Below are 27,460 nucleotides of genomic sequence, written 5' to 3' on the forward strand. Positions count from 1 at the left end.
TAGATATAGATATATAAATGTATACTCACACGCCAAGAGGCAAATTTTGTCAAGCCTTTGCAGTCTCTGTGTTCCACTGAATTCTTTATGTCAGTACCCAACTCTCTTCACATCTAGTGAGTTCCACTCACATACATGCACAATAATAAAGAAGTTTGAAATTCCGGAATCTTGATGATATCTGACTTCTTTTTGCTGAATGCTTTTTGATCTGTTGCTGAATTAATAAATTTCTTTATCTGTTTATAAATGAGGAGGCAAGAAGTGAGGCAGATGAGCTTCTTAGCTATTGGCAGAGGTGTTTTTTACATCACTTATAATTTCTTCAATGTGGATAATTTTGTAGCTTTTGAGCAATTTAAAGGATACTGGCAAAAGTGCAATTATCAGATTAACAGTTAAACAGTATTAATTTTAATTACTCTTTTGTTTAGGCTTTAATTCTCCTGTCTGCCTCGTTTGTAATAGTCTTACTACTGCAACAGCTATAAATATTTTTACCTTAGTAAACTTAATGCAACTCTTCCAGATTTTCATTTATAAATTTTATTTTTGGAGGGATTTTTTTTAAACAAATCTGACCTCAAAGAGAACACTGAGCTCAAACTTCTGAAAACTTGTGGTGCAAGTTTCTTTCAATCCAGTAGACAGAATTAAATGTGACTTCTGTGTAAAAGGTTGAAAATTAAAATACTAATTAGTTTGGGTTTATTGACAACGATTTACTGTGGAGATTTTCTGGTTAAAGTCAAAGCTAAACTAGGAGAGAAATTGGTTCTGAGCAATGCAAGCACATTGAAGAAGTGCTTAAAGTCACATAAGGAATTGTGAGTTACCTTCATTTTCCTCCCCTTTGGGATATTGAGCTCCTGCAGGAACTTCTTAAGATCTTGCTATTTAGGTAGTTAACTTTCATTTTATAAAACTGTTCTTTTCTCTTGTGACTTGAAGGTTTTATACAAATGTAAGGCTGTTTCCCAGAATCCATTCTGCCTGAGAGACCATTCCTAACATAATTATCTAATAATAAGCATATGCCACTGCTTTTCTTATAATAATGTTTCTTAGCTAAATTATCTAATCTTAAAAGCATCTCAAGTGTCCAACATGTAAAGCTTTCTCTTTATAGCTTGTGAAAATAAGAGATACTAGAAGTAAAAGAATATTATTTCTTCTCTTTTTTATACTTGCCACAAACCGTGCACATTTTACCTACACCTTTATTCAAAAGTCTATCCATAAGTCTGATTTCATATATTTTCCTGAAGCAAATTTTATTCTTCATTTAGCAACAATAGGATTTATTCCCATATACACTTTTCATGGGGATTTTCCCCACACACATTTACCTGGTGTTTTAGTAATTGCTGCAATGCTTTTACTATTGTTTTTACTGTGGTGTCTGCACAGTAAAAGCCTTGTAACGATTTAGATTTTTCTGTCCAATTTCAGCTGATTGTTATTGATGGAAGATGAACTACAGCAAGGTGAAGTCTCTGGTGTGATCTGAAGCCTGTGAGCTTTATTATTCTAATATCTTCTGGCATAGAGTTCTGCAGCCATGAGCAGGTTAAAAAGAGGGTAAGAAAAAGCCCTGTGACCTTTCTTTGGAAGTGAGTTTCACTGAACCAGGAAAGGCAGCGTCTGTGGAGTATGAAATGGTATCAATAAGGGTATGAGATGGTTAGAAATAATAAAATAATAAATTGCCAGATGCATGGGCATTTTATTCATTGCAGAATAAGAGTGGGAGAAAGTCAGGGAACATGGTTGCCACAACTCCATGATAATAATATTTGAAAAAGATATAACCTTCAGTTGTGTATGGATTTTGGGGAAAGATCTTTATTTCTGAGCTTAGAAGACTTTCTGCACACGTCCAGCTTCTAACACCTTCAGGCAAGAGTCACTAAAGTCATGCAGAAAGACATCTACATATAAACTTGTTATACTTTCTCTTCAGTTTTTACCACTGTGAGAATTACACATTTTTAATTTCTTTGTAGATCTTCCCTTAAAAAGGAATCCTTAATATTAGGATTACTGAAGTGTTACCTGGGGCTATGTGGGGAGTGGGACTAGAAGACATCTGGAGGCTGCCCAGCCTTGGAGTTTCCTCGACTGCACAGTTCAAGAGAGAATTTATTTGAGACATGAGTTTGGTTTGAGTCGTTTAGTGTTACCTCAGGGCTTGGCTTTCAAGAAGGCATTTACAGACAAAGTGCTGGTTCGGGGGGCTCTGGGGAAGGACTGGAGTTTGCGTTTCTGAGTTTTATGACTCACATATTTCAATTGCCCCCAAGAACTTTGGCTAATTGCATTGTATTGTTGATTATAAAAGCCAAAGAAAAATCCCAAGGAAGACAGTGCACTGGAGTGCCTCACAGAGACCGTGCTTTCTACTGCTGAAAGAGAAAAATCATTTGGATGTACAAGAAAGAAATACTTCCGTAGAGATACAGATGGAAGTGCTTTGTACAGAACCTCATCTGCCCTGTTTCATGGATTTCAGATGTATAGGACATGTAGCAAGTCAGATATTGGAAGAATTACACAAATTAGGTTAGCAGGGTGCATCTGCTGGAGAGCAGCAGTTTATTCCATTTCCCAGGGTGTGTTATCTGGCTCCTAGGTGCAGAAGGGACTCCACGCTCACAGCTCACGCTCTCGCTGTGCCAGCTTGCTGATGTGATGGAGCCCCATGTTCAGGGTGACGCAAGAATGTCAGGGTGACTTGTTCTGAGATCTGAGCAGAGCCCAGGAATTCTAGACTCCTAACACCATCCCATTAACTCTCCTCACTGCTGCAACTGGGCTTCCAGCAACTTGCAGGTTTGAGGGGCACTGCTCAATAAGGGGTTTTGCCACCATGGCCAGCACTGGGGAGAACAGAGGTGCTGCTGTGGTGCTGCTGTCTCCCCTCTTGCTGTGCTATTTTCTTTTTATTTTCTAAGGTGCCATCTACTCAGGCTCATAGCAGAGGCTCTGTTTGGAACAGAGGAAGAGCTGGGGCATGCTGGACGTGGCCAGGAGCTGCTGAGCTGTGTCTCCCTGAACATCTGGATACAGCTGCCACACCGTAGGCATGACCTCAGGAAGGCATAAAAACCAGAGCTGTGAGATGAAGAGTGAAGCTTTTCACAGCTTCGTGAATAGGTTAAATGATAGCAGCATAAGCAGGGCTGCTCCTGTTCTTACTTGGAGGACACACTGTAGGATTCCAGTGTGTGCATGGTTTTCATTAAGCTCTGTAACTTTTAATAGCTGCTTTTTATGAAAGCACCATGAGTTATTTATTAAGTAGTTTGCATTTGTGGACTATGGGATTTTTACTTGTGCTTTAATGTTATGATTTTTTAAAAACTCAGCTTGGTAACCATGCTTTTATAGAATTTTAATTATCAAATGACGCTGTGTGTAACTGTGGATTATTTTGTGACTGAATCACGGATTACCTCACAGTAGAGCTCAGAGCTGGGGGCTATGCTGCCAGGACTTATTTCACCCCCTGCCTGTCTTGCTCATGCTTTTTAACCTTGAAAAACTTGCCAAATATATCAAGCGTATGAAACTTGTCACTAGTCTTTACAAAGGTGTGAACAAGCAGGCTAGTTAGATTTTGTAGGAAACAAAGACAGGGATGAGGTGAAATGAGTAGTACAAAAAATTGTGATTTCAAATTAGTTTGACAATGGAAGGTGGACAGCGGGAAGTTACCACTGCACAAAGCTTTTTACCCTGGCTTTTTCTGTCCAGTCCTAGTTCTACTTTCTGAAGAGGAGTGAAAGCCACCCATGCTTTCAGCTGAAGGGGTCAGACATCAGCCATGATCTTTTATTTTCAATAGCCTGCAGGGAGAAAGGCTGACTTGACAGCCTTGGAGATAAACCACTGTCCCCAAAATGAAGGAGCTTTGAGGATCTTGGCAGACCAGGATTATCAGTCCTTGTTTGTTGGTGGTTAGGGCTCTTGGGGTTTTACTGTCTTGGGGCTGGGGTTTTTGGGGGTGGGGTGGTGATTAAGATATTTTCTTAGCCAGTTCCTGTTACTGGTTCCTCAGAGCTCAGTGTCTGTTCAGAAGTGTTTGCCCTGATGTTTCTCTGCAAGGTTTTATCGAGTTCTGCTGGTTTGCATATGCCCACAGTGGGCTGGCAAACAGGGCTCTGAGGCTCACGGGGTGAAGCTAATCCATGCTTCTGCACTCTTGGTAGAAAACCTGGCAGAATTTTAGGCCATAAGGGGAGTTGGATGGAGGACAAGGGTCGGGGGGAGGTTGGAAATTGCATTTAAGACTCTGCTGGGAGTCTTAATACTGGTAATGTGTTCACTGTGATAAAGTAGGAAAAGTGCTTGTTGGGAAAGCTGACAAGAGACCAGCCAGATCCATTTTGGAGCTAGGGATCAGAAGGCTCCTTCCTGACACTTTGCTTGGCTGGACAGGCTTAGTTCACTATTTTAGAGCAAACAACAAAGCAGCTCTGCATTGTGGTGCCAGAGTAGTAATAGAGCACTTCCTGTACTTGAAATTCAATTTTACATTCCCTGCAGAAATACACATGGTTTTCACTGAAATAAATAGGGTTTAGCATGTTTGGTATTAATATCACTGGCTCCTTGCTGTTTGTATGCATTTTTGTGTCCAAATACTTTTATATGAGAAAAATATGTCCTGAAAGCTTTTGTAGGGATGAAACACCATACTTTTTATTTGGAAAATGCCTCCAGAAGGTCTCATGTGGTGTTGTGTATTAATCTGTAATAGGATGGAGTGATTCAAACTGACCTTCACAAAGTGTGTAGCTGAATGAACACTTTCTGTGGTAGGGTTTTCATTTGTAAATCCAGGATACCAGAGGGAATAATGGATGGGGAAAAGTAGTACTTCCAGAATAGCAAACTCTGAAGCTGAAGCACCATGAAGGAATGAAGTAAGGGAGTTGTTGAGCAAAAGGTACAACTGAATTAAGTGGGGTTTTCTGCCAGGCCTTCACTGTTCACAACAGAATACATGAGTGAGAAGGTCTGACACTAAGAAGTCAGGACAGGGAGCTTGGAAAGAGAAGGTGACAGTTTGTGACAGGCTGAGTGGCTTTTGGTTTGGTTAGGAGCAGGTGACTGGAGATACACAGGGCAAGGGTTACTTTTTTTCAGGTGCATTTTGAGTGAAGTGTAAAGCTGATGGCATACAGCCACAAAATAATCACCAACATCTCAGTTGCAGGTCTGCATCTTCGGTGTGCACAGGAGTCAAGAGCTGGCAGATAAAAGGGCTGAGAGATTTGTTATCAGGGCCCACTTGAGCACTTGCTGCTCCTCAGGGCTCAGCCAGTCCCTTGCAAAAGGCTCTTTGAGTCTAATGCCAGTCCTGTAAGAACAAAGGACATCAGGGCTCTAAGGGTGACAGAAGATCCCAGAGCAAGCTGCCTGGGCTGCTGAGAAGGCAAGCTAGTGGTAAAGCACCAGGAGAAGAGCAAACTAAAGTACAGCTCTGAGGCATCGATATCAAAGGCAGTACCAGCTCACTGTGCCTTCAAATCCCCACTTTGTACAGAAGCAGCTGTGTGATATCGTGCCAGTCACTGACTGCATCCTATGGATCAGATCATTTCAATCAGCAGTAACTGAGCTCAGTACAATTAATTTATTCCATTCCCCTATGTGGGCACACCCTGGAACAGAAGCCACTCTTCAATTTTCAAATCAGCAGTTCTCTTATGAGATTTTATACATGACATTTTCAGAATTTCTCATGTGTTGTTCCTCATATACTTTTTTCATGTCAGGGAACTTTTGTTTAAACATGCTTTTGCCTTTTCTGCTCATAATGTGGTATATCATAATAAATCTTGTTTATTTCTGAAGTCTTTCTTACCTGCCGTTATTTTTGAGGATTTTTTTCCCCATTTTCATCCTTTGAAGCAGAGCATTTTAAGGTTGGTCTTTACTGCAATCCAGCACTGTTATTTTTGTTAAGATTTGGTAGACTTTTTATTGCTTTGTGGAGGTGGGCATTTCAATTACGTAGTGTTAGGATTAGCCAAAATTACAGAGAGATTTGGAAGCAACAAGGCCTGTTTGGATCCACATAAACCTAATAAAAGATCTATAGAAATACCGTGTCCAACTTTCTGGGCCTTATTTGTAGGAAAAAGTACTAACTTTAATTTCCCCTGTAGCTGAGCAGTCACCCTCAAGCTGTCGGCTCCTGTGCCGATATATATAAAAAATCCTCACGGGGGCACTCTTGGTTTAAGCACAAGGTACAGGAGGTGCAGTTTCATCTTGATTTTCCTTTGTAGTAGACTGACAAAAAAAGCTGAAGGAGCTCCTAGAATGACTTTCAAGTCATAGTTAAAAATAAGCTAAAATAAGTGTTACATAAGGCAAAGGAGCTTCAAATCTGTAATTCTGGTATAAAGCAAATCTAGTTATATAATTTCCACTGCCAGAATTTTGACTTTCACTTAAAATAGGGTCATAGTAGGAATGAAGGGTCATTATTTAGAAATTTGGGGTTATGTTGACTTCTCTGTCTCATTGTTTTTTCTTATTTCTTTTGCAACCATTAATTTTTTTTGTGTGAAAGGGAGGGGAGAAATAAACTGTCACTGTATGTGATGTTGTGGCTTTCCTGCTGTTACAGGTTATGATGTATAACCCACAGTGACCGGGAAATCTGAGATACCTATGGGAAGAATTTATTTGGTGACTTGGAGGAAGCTTCCTGCTTGTGTCCATTTCCCAAGCCCATGATAATTGAACTGAAATTATTTCTAAATTTGTACACTGTTAAGCTTCTTGACCAGTTGGAGTTCTCTTTGTTATCATTATTAATAAGTACAATTATTACTTGTTCAAAGAGCAGACATATCAATATATTATCTAACATAACACAGCTGTCACAAAACAGCCCAAGAAAAAACAGTGGAAAGGGAAGAAAACTATATTTAACACTTATTTTTGCTGATTTCGTCTTGCTGCAAGAACATTTAGTAGGTAAAACTGAACTGTGTCATGGGCTCTTGAGTGAGGAACTCCGTGGAAGAAACAAGCCTTGTATTCTTCAGAAGAAGGATTAGCAGTTCCTAAATGCCTGACTAATTTCTTCAACACAGTCCATGTCGCTGGTACAAAGGGAACTGCAGAACTCCCAATACTTCACTGTTCTCTGCTTCCACTTAACTGCATCAGGACAGAAGCAGCATAAGAAAGAACTAGACAGGGCAGAAGATCTGAGCTCAGAGCAGTTATGAAGTCAAGTCAATCTGAATCATTTGCAATGTGTATTTCCACTCAGTGTAGAAGGTTCAGGTCTGAAATGTTAAAAAAAAAAAAAAAAAAAAAAAAAAAAAAAAAAAAAAAAAGCCTCACAAGCTGGAAGCATGTCAGTCATCTTTTTAATGGAAGTGTGGACGAACTGGGGGATGTCTCCAGGGAGCAGAGGGGGATAATTTGAGTCAGAGGTTACTTGTGGGCTGTTTCCACTATTAGTACACCAGCCCTGTGCAGCAGCCTCTGCTTTCCTGCCAGCAGCTCTATGTTCTCTGTGCTCCACAGGCACCGAGTCTGGGAGCTGCAGCTCCAGAAGGGATCTCATCAGAGGAGGAGACCTCTCCATGCTTTGGGATAATGATTATTATTACTGCCAGCACCCCTTTTGGATGACTGTCAGCCTCAACTACAGCATAAAATTGGCTGTCCTCATTCATTAATTAATTTCGTTTGTAAAATACTCCTCTGAGGGAGAGGGAATAAATGTTACCATTAAGGACTTAAATAGGCTTTCAGATGAAATACCATAACCAGCTGCAGGTCAGCAACAAACCATTCTTTGTTAAGGTGTTTTCCTTTTGCAGAGATACAGCCTGAATTAGCTGAATAATCTCATCCTTTTAAGGCAGACGGTTAAGGTAGACTAATTCTATGATCAAAAATATCCTATAGATCATAATAGCAGGAAGAAATACATTTCAAACTACTCATTGTTTTAGTAGAGCATTTTCGAGCATTTAGCAGAGTGTGAAAAGGGCTACAATCTTCTACTTTGTATATTAAATATATCTATTATATTTTAATACTTTATATATTTTTGACCTGTTACTAATATTTAAAGGTAATAATCTTAAGAAAAATTAAACCTTCTCTGGCTCACACAAGAATTCAAGTGCTGAAATCAAGATTGATATACACAGAAATCAGAATTCTAATCTTACCCAGGTTATTAAAAAAAAGCCTCAAACAAACCACAGACTCCCTTAGATTGGAAAAAATCTTTGAGTCCAACAATTCCCCCAGCCTGCCAAGGCCACCACTAAACCACATCCTCAAGTGGTACATCTGCATGGCTTAAATCCCTCCAGGGATGGGGACTCCACCACTCCCCTGGGCACCCTGTTTCTGTAGCAATTTCAGGTAATTGCTTATTAATTTTAGCATTAAAAATCAAGAGTGTGTTAAATTGCTTCATAATAGATTTTTTAAAAACCCAGACAATTGACATCTCAGCATAAGCCTGAAATTAGAAGGAAATTTAGTATTTTGCTGAACCATCCTTTGACCTTTCAGCCACTGCACACTGTACCCTTAAGTCAGATTTTTCTTTTTTTACAGAATGAAATGTAAAAATCATAAAGAATTTCAATATTGTATGACCACCTTAGGAAAAAATAGAGCATTTTGTAGGTACATAAATCTGGCAAGAAGAATCCACTGAGGGAGATATTTAGGCCCTGGAAAGGGATAGGCAGGAAATAGCTGTTGATAACAGCGGTTTGGAAAAGCCTAAATAAAATTACCAAGTGTATCACTACAGGTTTCAGCAGAAGAAAAATTGCCTGTTGTAGAAAAATACTTCAATAAGAAATTTTAAAGGGTGGTAGATTTGGATTTTAAAAATGGCATATGAGATGAACATAGGTTCAATTCCAATTTTGTGTTCATCTCCAATTAAATTCACAATTCAACTAGTGTCACAGTGAACTGAACCCTCTGGACTTAATGTAGACAAAGGGGTCACACAGTTAACAGTGGTGTCTGAAAGAGGTGTGAGTGAGTACGTTGTTCCCAGTTTTAGGTGACTCAGGAATCCACCCTCTTCCAAGAAGCTTCATCAGAATGCTATGTAAGATGTATAATTACTGTTTTTCTAATCCAGCACTAATTACTTTTTCATGAGCTATAGTTTTTTCTATTAATTAGTTCATGTATTTTAATACCAGTCTTTTTAGTGCAATGCTGTAAATAACTTGTGTTTCTGGTTCTATAGGCTTGTCAAATGATTTTCCCAAAGGCAAAATAGGGATATCTTAAAAGTTTTTAATTTTTTCACCAGTATTTCAGGGAGAGAAAAGCTGTTTTCAGATGTAAATGATTTGACAAATAACCAGGGGTAAAATCAGACATGAAAATGAATAGGATGATCCTGAGGGAGGGAGCTTGGAAGAGCAGAGGTTTGAACAGAAATTATCCTACTATAGCTGCATTCTTAGTGCTGTATATTTTTTCATAACTATGTCCATGTACACAAATGGAAATCTAAAGGACAGAAACATTCTCCACCCAGTTCATTATTTCCTGACCCTGGGGAGATCTACCTCCAGCTGGTGAAGAATGGCTCTCTAATGAGACATGCTGACATCAAAGGTGATGCAGGGCTCTGGAACTTAATAACCTCTCCTAAGCTCAGAAATCTGGGTCTCATGGCAGCACTGCCCAAGGTACTGGGGTCAAGTGACATCAAGAATGCAAAACGTGGGTGAAAGTAGGGAGGCACCAGCAAGAGTCCATGGCAAAGGCCAGGTAGCCAATTACCAGGAACATAATGTTGTGTGAAGGAAAGCAAACTTAATGTCACAATAAAGCAAAACTGAGGGAAATGGAGTTTTAAGAGGTACAAAAGTCTTTCCCAGGGATACAAAATCTCTTCTGTTTTGTGAAGCTAAATGGGAAAAGTGCTCCATGCTGACGGAAAACAGCAGAGAAAAAAAAACCAGTTCAACATTTCTGTACATCAGGGATCCGAGATGGCCCAGTGCTGTTGATGCAATTCCAGTGTCTTGCTTTCCTCAGCCACGGATCTGCAGATCCACGGGCAGCTGTGACTGCTAACAATGAGCAGCCTGGGCTGCACTTTGCTCCTCATCAGAGGAAATGCAGAGCGTGCTCTGTAATTCATCTTTCTGACCCAGTTCATAAGAAACACTGCTCGTACTGGCAGGATTTCGTCTGACAGAAGGCATGTCAGCAAGAGCTTTTGCTCAGTCTCACTCCAGTGGCCACAACAGAAGTGAGTACCAAAGCTATTGTCCTGGTAACTGCTGTTCTTGCTGAAATACTCAACACTTGCTTTTAGGAAAATAACAATTTATTTCCTTTATATGCAGCAAATAACAAAGGGAAATTCACAAACAGTGTTATTAGACAGTCTTGAAGTTCACAGAAGACAGTCAGAAACAGATAAGTGTTTTATTGGCTAAACAGGAAAAAGAGCTGAATTGTAATACTAAGTTCAAGTGAATTTTCTTTGAAAGGGAGTATTTCTTTGACACTATTTTTAAGAGTTTAAACCTATGGGAAATCTTAAAAATCAAGATGAAAACTTGGTTTATTTCTGTTTACATCACTTAGCCTGTCACAGTAACATTCTTCCTGCCTGTCCAACTGATTGAAGAGTAACAAAAAACTGTAGGCTCCTCCGTCCTCAGATGAATCCCAGTATTAAATATGACACTTTTACCAAATGTTTCACCTTTTAAGTACTGTCCATGTAGTCCTCGAAGGAAAGTGCGGATATGTTAGGTAGGCATGGCTAGAAATTTTCAATAGCTGTTCTTGCAATGAACATTGTGCCTTGACGGGAAATTCTGATGCATTTGACACTGGTACCCATACATGGTATTCTTTGTCTGCTGTCTCTGTACTAATTTCTTACTATTTGCTACAATTGGACACAAACTGTAAAATGTCTGGGATCTGTAAAAACCTTAAATGGACAACATCAACTTTCCCAAAGCCTCTACTATTTTCTTCTTAATTTTTCAAAATACCCTCATTTTGAGGTTACTTAAAATTTTCTCAGGAAGTTCCCTTAAAGCTGACGGGGAATTTTAGTCACGTCAGAGCAGACCCTGTAGCAGGGAAGAAATCTTCAAGAATCGTTGTGGAATTCTCAGTTCTTTAATAATGTTGCAGGGGGATTTCCCCTTCTTTCCACTCCTGTGGAACAAAAAGTAACTCTTAGTCTCCTGTATTTGTGGCCCTTTTAGAAATTCATAGCCATACTTAAAAAGGCTCAACCCCACAGTGCCCTTGCTCTTTATTGCCCCCTCTATTCCTATAGTCTTGGTTTGATAGGGAGATGGGATTCTCTGGGAGCAAACAGGACAAGGAAGTTGGCTGTCCTTGTCATTGGCTTGCAGTTTTCACTAGACACTGTCCTATCAAGCCAGCCCATATTCAGAACATTCCAGTTTCGGCTTTGGTTTCATAACCCCGCTGTGAATCCCAAGCATCCACACTTGGTCCCTGTGTTTCCCATGTCCCTTCAGGCAAAGGCTGTTAACCCAGCAGTGCTGACTGGGAGGAAGAGCCAGCGGTGAGAGCAGCGTCACTTCTTTCCTTAGCTCATGTGCGAGAGGAAGAGAAAACCACTGTGTCTTGCATCAGCTAAAAAGGGCAGGTTGGTTGTCATCTCCTCCCCAAACTGTCCCCTCCCTTGGCTCACTGCAGGCAGGGCTGACCAGAAATGTTTTGACAAACCCTGACAATATAAGTGGAACTGTACATGGTCCCACTTTTCTGCTCTCTGCAGATTCAAGGCATCAGTTTTTTTCTAGATATTCTTTTTCAATTTTTATTTTGCAATAGCAGGTACAGGAAGTGATGCCACGAGCAAAAAAAGTTAACTGAGAAGATGAAGTAACTCTGCAATTTGCAGATCTGGGATCAAGGCACAGATCATTTATAATTTCCATGTCTTCTTTGTAGAGTCTTTGTGATACATGGGACATGCAAAAGAAAGGAGATGGGGGTGCTTTACCTGTACAAGAACAAACACTGCTCTTCAAACAACAAGGTAATCTCTAAATCTGTTTTTTCAGACGCAGTAGGCCACACACTATTAAATACTTACAGTGCTGTTCCAGAAAATGAGACGTGAAATAACAAGATTGTTCTCTATGAATTTTTCAAATTATACAAAGGATACTTTTTTAGTTCCAAAATATTCCTGAATGTACATTCTTAGAATAGTTAAAACTTTTAAAACTTCAGTTTTACAATAATGTTTCTTCTCTGTTTCTGGGTCAGCTAACTTCAGTTGTCAACTTCCTTAGCTTCTGGGATTTACCACCGTAAGTGGAGTCATCAAACTTTCTTTTAGGAGCCCTCCCAGGTAAAAAGTGCTAAAACAATGCAGTGAAATATATCACAAGCTACAGGTTACAGTAATGTAGCCCTGTCGAGCTGTGACTTCTAAGTATTTCCTAGAACAATACTCCTGGGACTCCCGACAGCTACACTGAAAATGAAAGCCTTCCGTATTCAGTTCGGGATCAGAGAAATAACTCGAAAGACAAACATTTTAATTCATTTTAAGGGTTGTCTGTAAACAAGGGCTCAGCAATCAAAGGCAATCAAAGGTTCTCAGCTTCCTTCCTGAGTTGTCTCACCTCGCTGAGGTGGCTGCAGTCCAGGTTCTTCTGGCTCTGACTCCACTGCAAACATCTGCCCTGGCAGCAGTTCATGCTGCTTGGTGTCTGTGTGTACCTGAAAAAGAGGTAAATATTCTCACACTTGGTGGAACCTACTTAGAAGAAACTTTGGAGCTTCTTCACAGGTTTTCAGAGCTCTTAGTCTTGGGAAAAATAAAAAAGGAAACAAAACTCATCCCAAACAAAAACTGAAAACAAAACTCCTCCAACTGCATCTGGATACCTTTTCTGAAGTTTTATTTTGTACTAATCTCCAGTTGAAATAAGAAATTGTAAATCATCTGAGGTAAAACAACTGACAATGCATTTCATATCTAAAATGTAGCAGTCTTACTGCAGGAATGGTGATCAACAGCCATCCTGAGCACACAGGCCAACAGCAAGTGGATGGAAGCAAAAACATCTAAAACCATTTAATTCAATTTTTAATGCTAGGGAATCTCAGTATAAAATGGTTTCTGCGAGCCAGCTGCTTTTACTACTACATGGGCTATCAACTTCTACTGGCTGGGCTCTAATTCCTAGAAATTGCTTTATGCCAAAGTCATTACTGCCTAATTAGAGCCCGCAAGAAACAAGGGGATGAGCCAGGGAAGTTCCATGGCATTGTGGACACAATTGCATGTTTACAGACTGCTGCCAGACACAGGGAGAGGAGCGGTTGGCTGGTCAGGCTTGTACAAAAATGCTTTTGTGGCTCCCTTTAGGGGCTGGGAATTTATTGACAGCTATTTCACCCATGGATCACCAGGTTCTTACTCAGAACCAAGACTGCAGAGGTTTCCTTTGCCTTTCCCTATTTCTTTTGTTTCACAGGAGGGCTGAGTTCACTCTAGAGATGTGGTTTGGGAGGGAAAGACCTGATTTTCGCTGAAAAAATAAAACTGTGAGAATCAAAGTCATTTAACTATGCAACATCGTCTAAATTAAAAAAAAAATTCCTTAGAATGCAAAAGACAGATGTCATGGTTTGGAAAGACAGGTATCTGCCAGGGAAAGCTGGAGCTTGCCTTGGAATGAAGAATGTACCCCACCCCACCCCCCCTTGCCTTTCCAAATTACTATAATTTTGCAATTAAAGCCTTTTCAGGCAAAGATTTGGGAATAGGAGTAACAGTTTTTTACTAGAAATATTAAGAATACAAATGTAGCAGTACAAAAACCAAGCAAACAAAACAGAGAACCCTAGACCCTGACAGAGTCAGAAATACAATCTGACACCCTGTTGGTCAGAGTGTTGGAAGCAGCCCAAAGTAAGCCTTCCTGGAGTGGCAGATGTAGTTCTGTTGGAGTAGAGATGGTCCTTGTAGAAAAAAAGGTCCAGTAATGGCGAGATGGGTCTGGTCTTGCCCTGGGAATCCAGTGGAAAACCAGTGTCTCGTGACCCTACGTCTCAATTTTTATCTGGGTGGGAATGGTTTGGCTCCCCCCACTGGGTGGAGCATCTCACAATGGGATAGTGTAATGTGTCATGTCAATGAGCCTTAATGGCCCATTACCAGAAGGTATCACTGTGGAGGAGATAAGGAATACTGAGATGATGTAATGTGTCATGTCACTGGTGAACCTTAACAGCCCATTACCAAAAGATATCTCCTGGAGGGTGGAAAGAGATAAGGAACAATGCCCTACCTGGTTTTAACAGCTGGCCTATTATAAGAAGGCAGCCACCCTACTTCCCCCTGGAATTACAAGAAACAAGAATAGATACTTCCCCTGGAGTTACACCTCCCCAACCAGTTTCAACAGATGGAATAGAATAAATTTTTTTTTTGGTTACATAACCCCAAGACAACAGACTAATATTACAACGTTCATAATTTATTTTCCTGATCTGTTACTTGGGCATTCTTCATGGGAAATGAGTCATGATTGGAATTGGTTTTTTTCCCAATCTTGGACATTAGGAAAAATGTATATCTGGTATTTGGGTTAAGAAAAACCTTATCTGTTTAGCTGTTAGTTGATTTTTTTCAAAAGCACATATTTTGGTCACTTCTATTGCAATGTTTTGTGGGATTTTTTGGGGGGTTTTGGTTTGGTTTTTTTTTTTTTTTTTTTTTTTTTAATTTGGTGTGCAAAACTCAAAGATATTTGAAAAAATGCTGCTGTAATTTAATTTGTACCACACAGAAGACAAGCTGGATTTAGTTTGAGATTTTGTAAAATGCTTTGTAAATGAACCACATAATGTATTTAGCAGATATATCCGTGTATATTAATGCAGGATTGAATTCTGGAAGTACAAATAGCAGCAGAAAGCTCAGGGAAGGGACAATAGATCAGGCCAACATACTGCTTGTCATCCTCTGATTCCCCACAAAACCTTTCAGAAAGTTGGATTTTACTTTAACATGGGTGTGTCTGGATTCCACCTTTTGAGGAGAAAACCTGCCCTGCTTCTGGATACCACTTCCTGAGAGTATGAGGTTTTCCCCTCACAGGCACCTTTATTCTCAAAAAGGGAAATGGAATAACATCTTGGTCCTGCACTGAGTTTTTTCCTCATGGGCATCTTTATTCCCCAAAGGTGAATGAAAGAGCATCTTTTCCTCCCACACTTTTCCCCTCATGGATACCATTACTCTCTAAAAGAGAAATGGAAAGTCATCTCTCTCCCACACCGAGCTTTTCCCGCATGGGTACCCTTATTCCCCGTGGGGGGAATAGAAGAGTATCTCCTTCCCACCCTTCTGCCCTCATGGGCATCTTTATTCCACATGAGGGGAATGGAAGAGCATCTCCCTCCTTCCCGAACTAAGTTTTCCCCTTACGAGCCCCTTTATTCTCCCTAGGGGAATGGAAGAGCCTCTCCCTTCCTCTCACTCTCCCTCCCAGGCTTTTTTCCTCATGGACACTTTTATTCTCCTAAAGGAAATGGAGACTATCCCTCCTGCGCTGAGTTTTCCCCTCATGGGCACCTTCATTGCATGAGAGGTGATTGGAAGAGCCTCTCCCTCCCGGGCACCTTTACTCCCCCAAAGGGGAATGGGAGAGCATCTCCCTCTCTGCCTCCCTCACGTGCTTTTCCCTTTACGGGCACATTTATTCTCCTAAGGGAAATGGAGAATATCCCTCCTGTGATGAGTTTTCCCCTCACAGGCACCTTTATTGCCCAGGAGGGGAATGGAAGAGCATCCGCCTCCCTCAGACGCTTTCCCCCTCGCGGGTACTTTTATTACCCAAAGGGGAAAGGAAGAGCATCTCGTTCCCGCCCTTTTCCCCTCACAGGCGGGAAGAGCCTCTCCCACGTGCTTTTCCCCCTTACGGGCACGTTCATTCTTCTGGGCTGAGTTTTCCCCTCGCGGCACCTTTATTCCTCAAAGGAGAATGATAGAGCATCTTTCCCTCCCACACTTTTCCCCTCACGGGCACCTTTATTCTCTTAAGGGAAATGGAGAATATCCCTCCCGCGCCGAGTTTTCCCCTCACGGGCATTTTTATTACACAAGAGGCGAATGGAAGAGCATCTCCCTCACGGGCACCTCTATTCCCCCAAAAGGGGGACTGGAAGAGCATTATCATCACTCAGGGGCACCCTTATTCCCGGAGCGCGGAAAGGACAAGGCTCTCTCCCCCTCACACCGAAGGCTGAGCGGTGCCCGCAGCCGCATCGCGCGCGCGCAGGACGCGACTCCTGCAGCGGTTTCGCCGCGGCCCCGCCCCTTTCTAATCGCGCCGCCATCCCCGAGCGGCGGCGGAGGGATACCCGGCTCCGGGCGGAGGGATCCGCACGCTGGGCTGGCCATCGGGAAGGGAGAGCGGGAGGCAGGCAGGGAGGGAAGGAGGGCGAGGACAAGGAGGGGGCGAGCGATGCGGCGCGGCCGCGCTGGCTGAGGCGAGGTGGCCCCGCAGATCGGGAGGACGGGGGTGGGGAGCGGAGCTGGTGCCGCGGCAGCCGTGGCGGAGCGGCAGGAGAACAGCTGGGGAGGGGTCGGGGGGCGCTCCGGGAGCGGCGAGGGGAGAGCGGAGCCTGAGGGGAACGGCCAGCGCGGGGGAAGGGCGAGGCTGCGGGGCCGGGCGGCGTGTGCCGGTCCTGTCGCTCTCTGGCGTCGTAGTTTAGTGGAAAAGGGAAGGGATAGAAAAGGGAACTGATTTAAAATAGCCCCCGATCCCTCTGGGGGCCCGTTCCCTGTCGGTGCCAGTGCAGGGGGGCAGCGGGGCTCTGGTGCAGCCGCAGCCCGGGGGCTTGGCTGCGAGAGGGGCGGGGGTCGCTGCCCTCGCTGCTGCCCTCGCCCGGGCTTGGGGCTTTTTTTGTGGGGAAGGGGCAGGATGAGCTTGCGGAGTTTCGCTGGAATTTCTCCTTCCTTTCTGAGGCGCTGCCGCTGCTGAAGCAGATTTTTCCTTCCTCTTTTTTTTTTTTTTTGTCTGATGCAGAATCCCAGTAGCTAGGCAGCCTCCCTCTTTTCTTTCGTTCCTTCCTTCCACCCCATCGCTATGTGGGAAGGGAGAGGCATCAATGGAAAGGCTGAAATACGCATAGATCGACTTTCGGATGCCTTTTTTTTTTGAAAGAGGAAGATAAATCCCGCTTGCCAGTGCACTGACTTTTGTTGCTGTTGCATCGCTTGGTAAAAATGGGGTTCAGTCATTCCAGCTGAATCCTTGGAGCATTCCAGAGAGTTGCTGCAGTGAAGGACTTACCTTTATTGTTTTTTGCATCAGAGGAGCTGCATTGATGTTAACCATTTTTTTGTAAAATGGAGAACGAGATCTTCACACCCCTTCTGGAGCAGTTCATGTTGAGCCCTCTTGTCACCTGGGTAAGCGTTCATTTTCCCCTCACACGTTCCCGGTTTTATTTGCTCATTGTTTGAGAAGAGCTTTGCGGCAGGGGAGCGAGGTGGAGTTGGTGTCACGGTGCTGCTGCTGGTTCTGTTCCAGGTGAAGACATTCGGACCGCTGGCTGGAGGAAATGGGACCAACCTGGAGGAATATGTGGCGCTGGTGGATGGAGTGTATCTGAACGAAGTCATGCTGCAAATGTGAGTGTGGGCAAGCGCTGCCTTGGGGTGATTTTTTGTTGGTTTGTTTCTCTTGTATTTTTTTGCTGCCTTACGAAAAATCCTTTTCCCCCTCTCCCCATATTGACCTTGGTAAATTACTTTTATTTGTGCGTGACACGGTCATGTGGTGAGTTAAGAGGAGACTTGGGATCGTGGCAGATCCCGACTCTGCACAGCTGAATGTCCGAGCAATGTATTTGCAGGATGTATAGTGTAATACAGGCTGAATCATCATTGTAGAACTTACTGGAAAATGGGTTGTCTGTAAATAGTTTCCCAGATTTCCACTGAGAGACATAAAAAAGGTTCATCCTGCTGTAAGTCATGCTCATAAAGAAAATTTTGAATAAATTTGCTTGGATAATAAGGTTCTAATCCATATCTTAGTGCACGTGACATGCAACTTAAGGATGGCAACTCACACAGGGTTGTGCACTGAGCAGAACGACTGCCCTTTAGCTCCTTTCTCTTCATTTTCCATGCTTCCAAATTACAGTACATAGCAGTTGAGCACTAAAGCTGATGCTTTAATTGTGAGTGTAGAGTATTTTCTTGCTATAACCGACAGAAGAAACGTTTTTACATCAGTTTATAAACTGTTTGTTGAAAACTCTGGTTGTCAGAAAAAAATCTTTTACAGTGGCTCTCTGTTAATCATCATTTTGACTGGAATGTTGCCCACTTACTGTCATGCTGGGGAGTAACACTTGTCAGGTGTCTAGTGGTATAATCATAGAAGTGTTACTAGTGCAAAAATTTCTACATACCTTTTTTTTGATATTTTGAGTCTCTGCAGAGAAATACATCTATTTTCTACATAGGTATGAAAAGCTGTGGACTTATGGCTGGCTGGATACATCCATCAGTACGTGAGCAGCTTTAGTTGGCAGCTGTTCCTCAGGAACGCTGCTCAGGGGTGGGCATCCTCTTGCTCTGTTTATAGCTTTTATTAATATTTAGTGCTTTAAAAGTTTTTACCCTTGGTGTTCAGCTTGTGTAACTAATCTGTGTCAAAAGAACAGCACTTTACCACATTCAAGTGTGAATTCACAGCCGTTTGAAACCAGTATTTTCTTTGTCACTTACTTTTGTACAACTAAGACTCCCAAATATTCACTTCTAATATTCAGTCTGTTGTTGAAAAACCTGGAAAACGTGGTGGAATGGAACTTTTTGGAAAAAAAAAAATCTGAGTGAATTCTGGCACACTTTAATAAGAATTTTAAGTGATGCATTTCACTGAAGAATACTATTTTTATTTTACGACTTTTTTTCTTTTTTTCTTGGATTACATGAAGTAAGTAGATTTTCAGCTGTGGTCACGCATTTGATATGTAGAGCTTCTATGGGATAAAAAAGTTTGACAGCTGGAAGGCAGATTTAGCACTGGAACAAGGTGATTTTGAAGAAGATAGTCTTAAACTTTTTTCAGTCAGTTTTTTAATACTGAGTATAAATTGATACCTGATGCATGTATGTCAAATGGAAAACTGGAGAAGGAACATTCCCATGCCTAAGGCACTGCGTGTTGAATTTGGCTGTGACTTTGTGCATCCTTGACCCCATGCCATGCCTACTGTACTTAGGAAGCTTTAGGTGTGTGTGTGTGTAAAAAATACACATTGGAGATGTAAATTAAAAAAAAAAGAGTTTGGTATTCAAAACAGTAAAAACTATCTCAAACTGGAGGTGTGTAAAAGCATTGGCGTATGAATAAAATACGTTTTAAAAATATGTCACTACACTGGAAGGTCTTTTGAGAACTGGGATGTATCATGGCTGGTTACTGCTTAGAATTCCCTCTTAGAACTCTGTTCATATTTTGGGAATGTTCCATTTGTTTTGGGTTTTGTGCCAGGATTGAAATAGGGGGAAAATTGTTTCATGTTTTGCCGTGTGGTCCTGTCTGCAGTGAAGTCACTGTGGAAACCTCTGTTAACTTTTAGTCCTGTTTACTTTGAATATCCACCTATTAAGCGTCTTCGTTTGCAAAAACACTTAAAAGATCTGGCTCTAACGAATCATCAGTACAGATTATTTCCAGTGTTTTCCATTTTTATTTCTCTCTTATTTTCCTTTAATTTTTTACTACCATATATTGAGGAAATGTGGCAGAAAATTTTGTGTCATGTGACTTCAAAAAAAAAAGGGTTTTTTTCAGAATGTTGGTGTTGGGAATTTTTTTTTGGTTGTTTGTTTTAGTTTGTTTTTAAAGCTCAGTGACTTCATATGAGAACTAGTGGTCTGTGGTTAGGAGCTATGGTGGGGGCTGTTAGAGGTGCTGTGGTCCTGCTGCACATACACTTTAATACTTACTTCATTCTTGCCAAATGTTAAAAAAACAAATTCTGTGACCATATAAGTGAGTGTTAATATTGGATTAGGCATGGTTTGTAAACAGTTACACAGTAAAAAAAAAAAGTGGCTTTGTTTGAGAAAGTTTTTTGTTCAGTTAGAAAAGAGTTAATCCTGCCCTCCATCATCTACAAGTGAGTTTGTTAGTCCAGCATTTGTTTCTCCTTGTACTTTCCTGGATCAACCTTATTTTCAGCAATTTCGGTGACTCAGGGGAAAGAGGTGTCAGCATTGGAATGGTTGCAGGGTGCTGATGGTGCTGAGATTGTGGGGTTTATCAGTATTGAGTTTATTAGTACCTCATCCATGAGAGAATTCATCACATTCCTTGTGTTTTTTACCTTTGGATGTTTTGGCACCTGTGAAAATTGCACAGATTCTGTTCAGTGTCCAGTTACATCTGAAGGGCTCTTCCTTGCTGGAGATGCTACAGGCCAATTAATACTATTTTTTAAATTTTATTTTTAATTAAGGGGAGTCCTAGTGTTTATAGTATTAGCTCCTAACTTGAGAGAATGTCTTTAATTTCCTGTTTAAATTTAGGTCCCATTCTTCAGAAGTATCCGGTTACTTACCTTCTGCTGGGATCAGTCAGTATCTGATACTTGTGGATAGAAACCCATCTGTCTTTCTAAATCTGAGCCTTTATCTTTGTGCTCTTTGATACAAAAAAGGGGTCATGCTTCTTGGAAATAAATCAGAGCATGAGAGATCACTGCAGTGGTGTTCTGCTATGGCAGGGAGGTGGAGGAACATGCCAGGAATGCTTCATACCTTCACTGCACCTCTGTATCATAATGCTTCTAATACTGTATTTATAAAGTGCTCATAGGCTTGAGTGGAATCTGTTGTGCATGGTACTGAAATCAGTGAACCAGTGTAATTCAATGGATTAGTCACCTGTTGCACACCCAAGTACAACTGCAGTAAAATAATACTCAGTTGTCCTGGAGATACTGTTCCAGAACCTGATTAACATCACCTCAGGTTTTTTTAGTAGTCTTAGCACTACTGTTTATAAACTCCTCTGATCAAAAAAAATAAAAAAAGAAAAACCACAGTATTTTTACATAAACACACATTTTCTGAGTGGTGTTTATTTCCACTTTTGATAGGTCTTGTTCTCTGATACTTGTTAACTGAATTCTAATAGGATTGGGTAAGAAATCATGAAAGTCTTTTAGTATGAGCTGTGGTTCCCAAACTGACAAGAGTCTTGCTGGTTCCTTTGAATACAGAGACAGCTGCAAGTAGTTACAAGATTGGGGGCTTTCATTACATTTACCACCACCATTAATATTTGGTCAAGCAACAAAGACTTGAAACAGTATTCTAGCTGTAATAGTTTTATTTTACTGTGCTTTGTATTTGTGGAAATAAATCTAGTTCAAAGGAACTATTGGACGCAGACTGTATGCAGAGTTGGTAATGTACAGAACCAAACTCTGGAACTTAGGTAATTTAATCCACTGTCTGGAAAACCTGGCTGCTTTCATCCCAGTGTGCCATTTATAACTTTGGTCTTAATTGCATATATTAAGTGATACTTTCCATATCAGTCTTTGCATCCAGACATGCTGAAAACTGCTTCAAAGATGAAGTCTTTTATTATACTCCTGGGTTTTTCCCCTTTTACCATTCACCCAGAGTTTTTCGCTGACTGGATCCACTGCAGGCCTTTCACACCATGAAATTTTCCAGGTGGACTGGCTGCCTCTTTCCTCCCACCATGCCGGTGGTGTGTGCCTAGAATCTGGACAGCTTCCTTGGCTCCTGTTCTGAGGTCTCAGCCTTCAGTTGTGTGCTTTTTTCCGAGCAGTTGAGCTTGCCAGCCCATACTTCTGGCTTGCCTATATCTTCCCCTGAAAGCTGGACTCGGTCTCCAGTGCTGGAGCCAGCTGCCTGGCTGTGTGAAAGAGTGCAGCAGCAGCCCCTCAACCCAATTAACTCCTTCTTGGGAAGGCCAAGGAGGGAGAGTTGGCTCAGCTAGGCTCTGGCTGAGTAGGGAAATGGAAAACAGTTTTGAGGAAAAGGAAATCGGTGATGTTGGCAGCAGAAGTAGGAACATGTATTTTAGAAAAATGTCAGATATTATAAAGTCCTCACCTTTATCACGTCATGGTATAGGTTCACACTTCCCAGATGTGCTCTGTCTGTTTTTCCACAGATGCAAGGTGTCACTTGGACTTCATGAGAGTTGTTGCTCCTAAGAGTAGTTCTGCAGCATCAGGGCTGAGATTTTTCTTCAGGAGAGCTGAATTTGTAACAGTCACTTTTTTTGTGAAGAAGCAAATTCTTTAATAAATGGTCCAGCACAATGTGCACCAGGGTGTTGGGATTAAACCCTTTTGATTAGAGAAGCGGAAAACGTAGTTCTTAGTGTAATGGTGAGTACTTTTAGACGGGATCATGAGCCTGCAGTGAGCTCTGAATTGGGCAGGTGAGGTGGACACAGGCTGATACCTGCACTTGTGAGATGCTTGGGGTTTTGATAGATAAAGGGGAAAAATGCATGGGTTGAACATGGAATGCTTGGAGTACTTGATCTTGGATTGTCCCTGTTTTACTAGTTTTTGTTACGCTTTTGTACCCTTTTCCACAGCCGATTTCCACTTTCCTTCTTCCTGGCTACCCTGATTTTTTTCTGAGCAGGAAACTGCTCTGCAGTTTGCTCTTCTTCCTTGCAAAATCTTGAAGATTAGGAATTAAATCATCTAACCTTCATTTAAATGTACACATTCACTTCTTTTCTCTCCTTCATGTGCCATCTTGGTTATCTTTCTTTGACTCTGTCTCCTTATTTCTTTTGATAGACTGCTACTGACCCCATCCTTATTCTAGGCTAGTTCCTTGGGCCAGGGAATAAAAACTGAATTAAAAACTATTTTTTATTACATACAGAGGTTTCTGTTAAGCCTGTCAACCTGTTCCATAAATAACCATCTTAGGTCTAATATCAAAATAACTTGTCTCGGCTTTTAAAGCATTCTGACAAGGAAAGAACATACATTCACTATAGCTTTGCAGTTTCTTTTTCAGAGCATTTTGCATTTCACATTCTACATGCTGTTTCAAAACACTCTATGAGAATAACAGCAGCAGTAAAATCCAGAGTTTTAAGTTAACTGCAAACAACTGGTTGATCAGCTTGTACCCTTCAGTGGCAAGGCTGTGCTGCTTCACATGTCATGGTTGGTCTGGCGATCTCCCCACCACAAACATTTGCAAAGTAGTGCTGTACCCTGATCTTTCTTTTGAAAACTAACCTAGTTAACAGATTTTGGGTGCTAAATCAAGCTCATCTTATCCTATGCAAAATTTGAGATTTACCAGATTTTCCTTATTTGTTTCTTCTGTTAAGGGTCTTTTAAGTTTTGTATTTGTTCATATGTTCCTCTTATTTCTCTAAGCTAAATAGCAGTTTGTTGTCTTTGTTGTCTTTCATAATGCATCACTTTTCCCTAGGTAGTAGTTATTTAGGGATCAAGACACTTCCAAAATGCTGCTTTGTTAGAGCATGTGACTTCAGCCATGTAAAAGATTATTTGGGAATAACTGTGTGAGACTCTCTGTGTTTGTTTGCTTTCTTTGCTTTGTTTTAGAGTCCAGTCTTTATCCTAAAGATGCTCCAGAGGCGGTTGCTGTTGAGCAGTGTTTGCAAAATGCATCCCTTTCGTTTCATGGGATTAATTGATGCCAAGGCTTTGAATTGAAGCAAGGCTACTGCTTGACCCAAGCAAAAATTGTCTGATGTATTTTTGGATGGGAAATTGTAAGAGATGAACTCATAAATGGTGTCTGCCATATTCCTGGCCGTTGAGTGAATCTTTGTATTGCACATTTGGAGACCCTCCAATACATTCTTTTCTTTCTTTCTTTTCTTTCTTTTCTTTCTTTTCTTTCTTTTCTTTCTTTTCTTTCTTTTCTTTCTTTTCTTTCTTTTCTTTCTTTTCTTTCTTTTCTTTCTTTTCTTTCTTTTCTTTCTTTTCTTTCTTTTCTTTCTTTTCTTTCTTTTCTTTCTTTTCTTTCTTTTCTTTCTTTTCTTTCTTTTCTTTCTTTTCTTTCTTTTCTTTTTCTTTCTTTCCTTTCCTTTCTTCTTTCCTTTCTTCTTTCCTTCCTTCTTTCCTTCCTTCTTTCCTTCCTTCTTTCCTTCCTTCTTTCCTTCCTTCTTTCCTTCCTTCCTTCCTTCCTTCCTTCCTTCCTTCCTTCCTGCCTGCCTGCCTCCCTCCCTCCCTCCCTCCCTCCCTCCCTCCCTCCCTCTAGTGACAGAAGACAGTCAGTCCACTTAGGTTTATTACAGAATTTTCTCTTGGTTTAAGCTTCAGGGAAATATTTGCTCTAGTTTTTCTCTGTGTGGTATCTTTGTTTTTCTTAAATAAGCCCCTGAGCAAAAAGTGTCTGCTGGAATTTCCTGGTAGCTTGGGAATACACTTGTGTACATTTGGAGTATTGTGTGTGCTGGGCAAAACCAGAATACAGAAACCAGGAGATGCATGAGAGCATGTAGACAGATGTCACATTGTCACTAGTCTAAAAATGGGTGTAGAGAAAGATGAAAATATGTATTTTATTATTAATAATTTACTTAGAGAGAGGTTTTTTTCCCCCTTCATAAGAAAGGAAATTAGCTACAGTCATGGTGTTCCAACTGAGGGTATTTCATGGAAATCTGTGTGGTGCAATTTTTACAACTGACGATCTTTCTAGTCACTAAAACTGCAATATTTGTGTAGCTTTGGTGCCATCTCACTTGGCTGATCACACATCAGTATTTCCTGTAGTTTTTCATGCCAAGTACCGAGGTGTTTAGCTCTGGTCAGGCTGTTGTGACTCTGAAGTAAGAACTTTTTTGAGAATTTGTAGCTTCAGCCAAGTTTAAAGTCGAGAGTAAAATGAGTGCACGTTTTCCCTAGTCTTTCAAAAGAGAAATAATTTTTGGTAGTGCTGTAATTATCAAATAAAGCAAAGTACATGCTACTGTGGTGCTGTTAGTTAGGATAGTTAGAACTCCTCTAAAAAGTTTTTCTTTTTAAGCTTAAGTAAAGAAGACTGCATAAATGTGTAGTGCTTTTAAATGCTATATAGTAATCTTCCCTTATATTAGTATTTTAAATGTCTTAGAAAGCATGTTAGCTCTTCAAATGTCATTTGCTCAGGGCAGTAAGTGTTTATTGTCTTCTCTTCTGTACTGCTTGCTGCTTCCTGGCAGTGATGACAACTTGCTGGCCCTATTCTGCTTCTTTCATAGCCTGATATTTCTTCCAAACTAATACCTGCACAGTTAGCAGAATGGTCCTCCCAAGGTGCTCTGTGAAAACATTTCCTGACTGCTGTGCCCTGGGATGTTTGGTGCCAAGTCATGCTGCATCTTGTGATGCAGATCTGGCAGTGCTTGTGTGTAAAGCTGATCTTACTCTTGTCACAGGATTACTGGGGGTGGTTCTCGTGGTCAGTTGCTTTGAGGTGTTAATCGCAGAGTCAAGTAGTTCTCAACTGCTCTGTTAGTTGGTACCAAACTGAATAGGTCTTGAAAATTTGGATTCATTTCAGAAGTAAAAAATGTTGCCTCTGAGAGGGAAAATAACGCACTATGCTTGAAGTAGAAGTCAAAACTTCAGACTTCATGATACTCAGAATTTTGCTTCTATGGCATGTACGTCTTCTTGCTTTCCTGACCTTTGGCCTGTGCACTCTTGCATCCTTGGGCACCTTTTGGGTTTGGTTTAATTTGGAAAATTGTGTGGTGCAAGTACTAGAGCAGATTAATTCTCCCTTTTCAAATGATATTTCCTGCTAAACCTTCTGTAGTTAAAAAAACCCTCTAAAACCAACTGAGCAAACTAACAAGATGTCCCTTGAAAGAGATTTAGATTTGTTGGAGTAGAATGTGTTTGTCAGACTTTCTGGTTCTTACATGTTTTCCTCCATAAAAAAGCTTTTCTTGTTGACGTTTGTTCTAGAAATTCTCAAATTTTTAATACCTAGCTGTGTTTGTGTGTTAAGTGTTCTGTGCTGCTCTGAATCCTATGGATTTTCCTTTCTGTGAGTGACACTTGTTAATTTGGTGGCAGCCAGATTACCTTTTGCCAGCTGTGGAGCAAAGGATGCTCCACATTCATTGATTTGTTGTGGGGAGCTCACCCTGGTGACTTGGTGCAGTCAGCAGTGACTCACTAGGTTCAATTTTTGGCAGAAAGCTTTATTTTTTTTACATACTACCTTTTAGTGTGATAGCAAAAGAACAGTCAAGGTCAAGGTGAAACAATAGTAATTAAGTTATTTCATACTATTTGATGATAAAGACAGTGGTTGCTCTATAAACTTGGAACTTAGGGATTTGGGGAGTTTTTGGTCTTTTCCACAAGAGTGTGATTAGTCAATGACATGTGAACTGTTTTACCTTCTTTCTTGTTTTCTCATGCATTTTACTCACCTGCATACATCTTCCTTACTGCAGTTAGGGAAAAGAGAACAAAAATAAATCTGGGCTGTTCTGGGCTTTGTTTTGGTTTTTTATTATCCCTGGGAGGAAGGAATTAAAGACCAGTCAGCAGACCTGTTGAATGTACTGTGATTTTGCCTGGCTGTTGGCACATTCCCGTGTAAACCTGGGAGTGTGAGGATGTGAGAGCATGTCTCTTCACGCTGAGGTGGGACCACACAAAGGTTGTGAAGTGCAGCAGGTCCCCATCCCTGGAGCAGGGAGACACAGGGTTACTGGGCAGGGCACAGCTGCAGCTCTTCCAGCACTCTGCTGCCGCGGGGAACTGGGCAGCTCCTGTGCTGGGAGTGCCAGCCAGGCTGCTGAGGCACCAGCAGCTGCCCTGGGAGCAGTTGAGCTGCGCTGATGCTGAGCTGAGGCTGGCAGAGGGAAGCTGTCTGTACATGCTCAGTATCCACGGAAATGTTCTTGGCAGTGCTCCCTGTGATCCCACCAGCCACTCTGTCTGGGTTAGGCCAGTTGGTTGTGGTTTGGTTGTTTTTTATTTTTAAGTAGGCATGGGGCTTCAGCCTCCTAACAGTTTATGATGTTGGACATAATCCTAGGAAGTGGGGTTTTGTGCGAGGGCCAAACGACTTTTGATGTTAGGCCTGCTTCCTAAAGCTCACATGATCACAACGCAGAAAACGTTGGATACAGCTGTTGAACTTCTAGCACAAACACAGTCAGTCCTTTCTAAGTGTGGAGTTAGCAGAGTGTCCTTAAATTGAAGTATTAATACTGATTTTGTGGCAAAGGGTATCTCAGTGTTTGGGATATCTTCAGATGTTCAAGCAGATGTCTGCAGAACTACACAACCATTTCAGCTGTATATTGGTTGTTGCTCAAACAGTCTTCAGGGTACAATCTAAAGGTAGACTGTCAAATGTTTAAGTAGTTTGAAGATT

At 41.3% G+C, this 27,460-nt stretch overlaps 1 protein-coding gene across 13 annotated transcripts in view; it reads left to right on the forward strand.

Annotated features, from left to right (window-relative positions):
- Positions 1-16,656: 16,656 nt before the first annotated feature.
- The window catches only part of CCDC88A (coiled-coil domain containing 88A), a 66,624-nt gene continuing 55,820 nt past the window's right edge, over positions 16,657-27,460 (forward strand). For 5 of the 13 annotated variants that reach the window (XM_066177918.1, XM_066177922.1, XM_066177921.1 and 2 more), the window contains exons 1-2: positions 16,657-17,473; positions 17,595-17,695. In XM_066177918.1, the coding sequence (XP_066034015.1) occupies positions 17,411-17,473; positions 17,595-17,695 (164 nt within the window). In that variant the 5' untranslated portion in view covers positions 16,657-17,410. The remainder of the gene's footprint in view (positions 17,474-17,594; positions 17,696-27,460) is intronic. The other 8 variants (XM_066177925.1, XM_066177926.1, XM_066177928.1 and 5 more) reach the window with 3 other exon arrangements.

The sequence above is a fragment of the Chamaea fasciata genome, unplaced genomic scaffold (genome assembly GCF_029207755.1).
Source record: "Chamaea fasciata isolate MVZ Bird 193981 ecotype frontalis unplaced genomic scaffold, bChaFas1.0.hap1 SCAF_3, whole genome shotgun sequence".
Taxonomy (NCBI): Eukaryota; Metazoa; Chordata; class Aves; order Passeriformes; family Sylviidae; genus Chamaea; species Chamaea fasciata.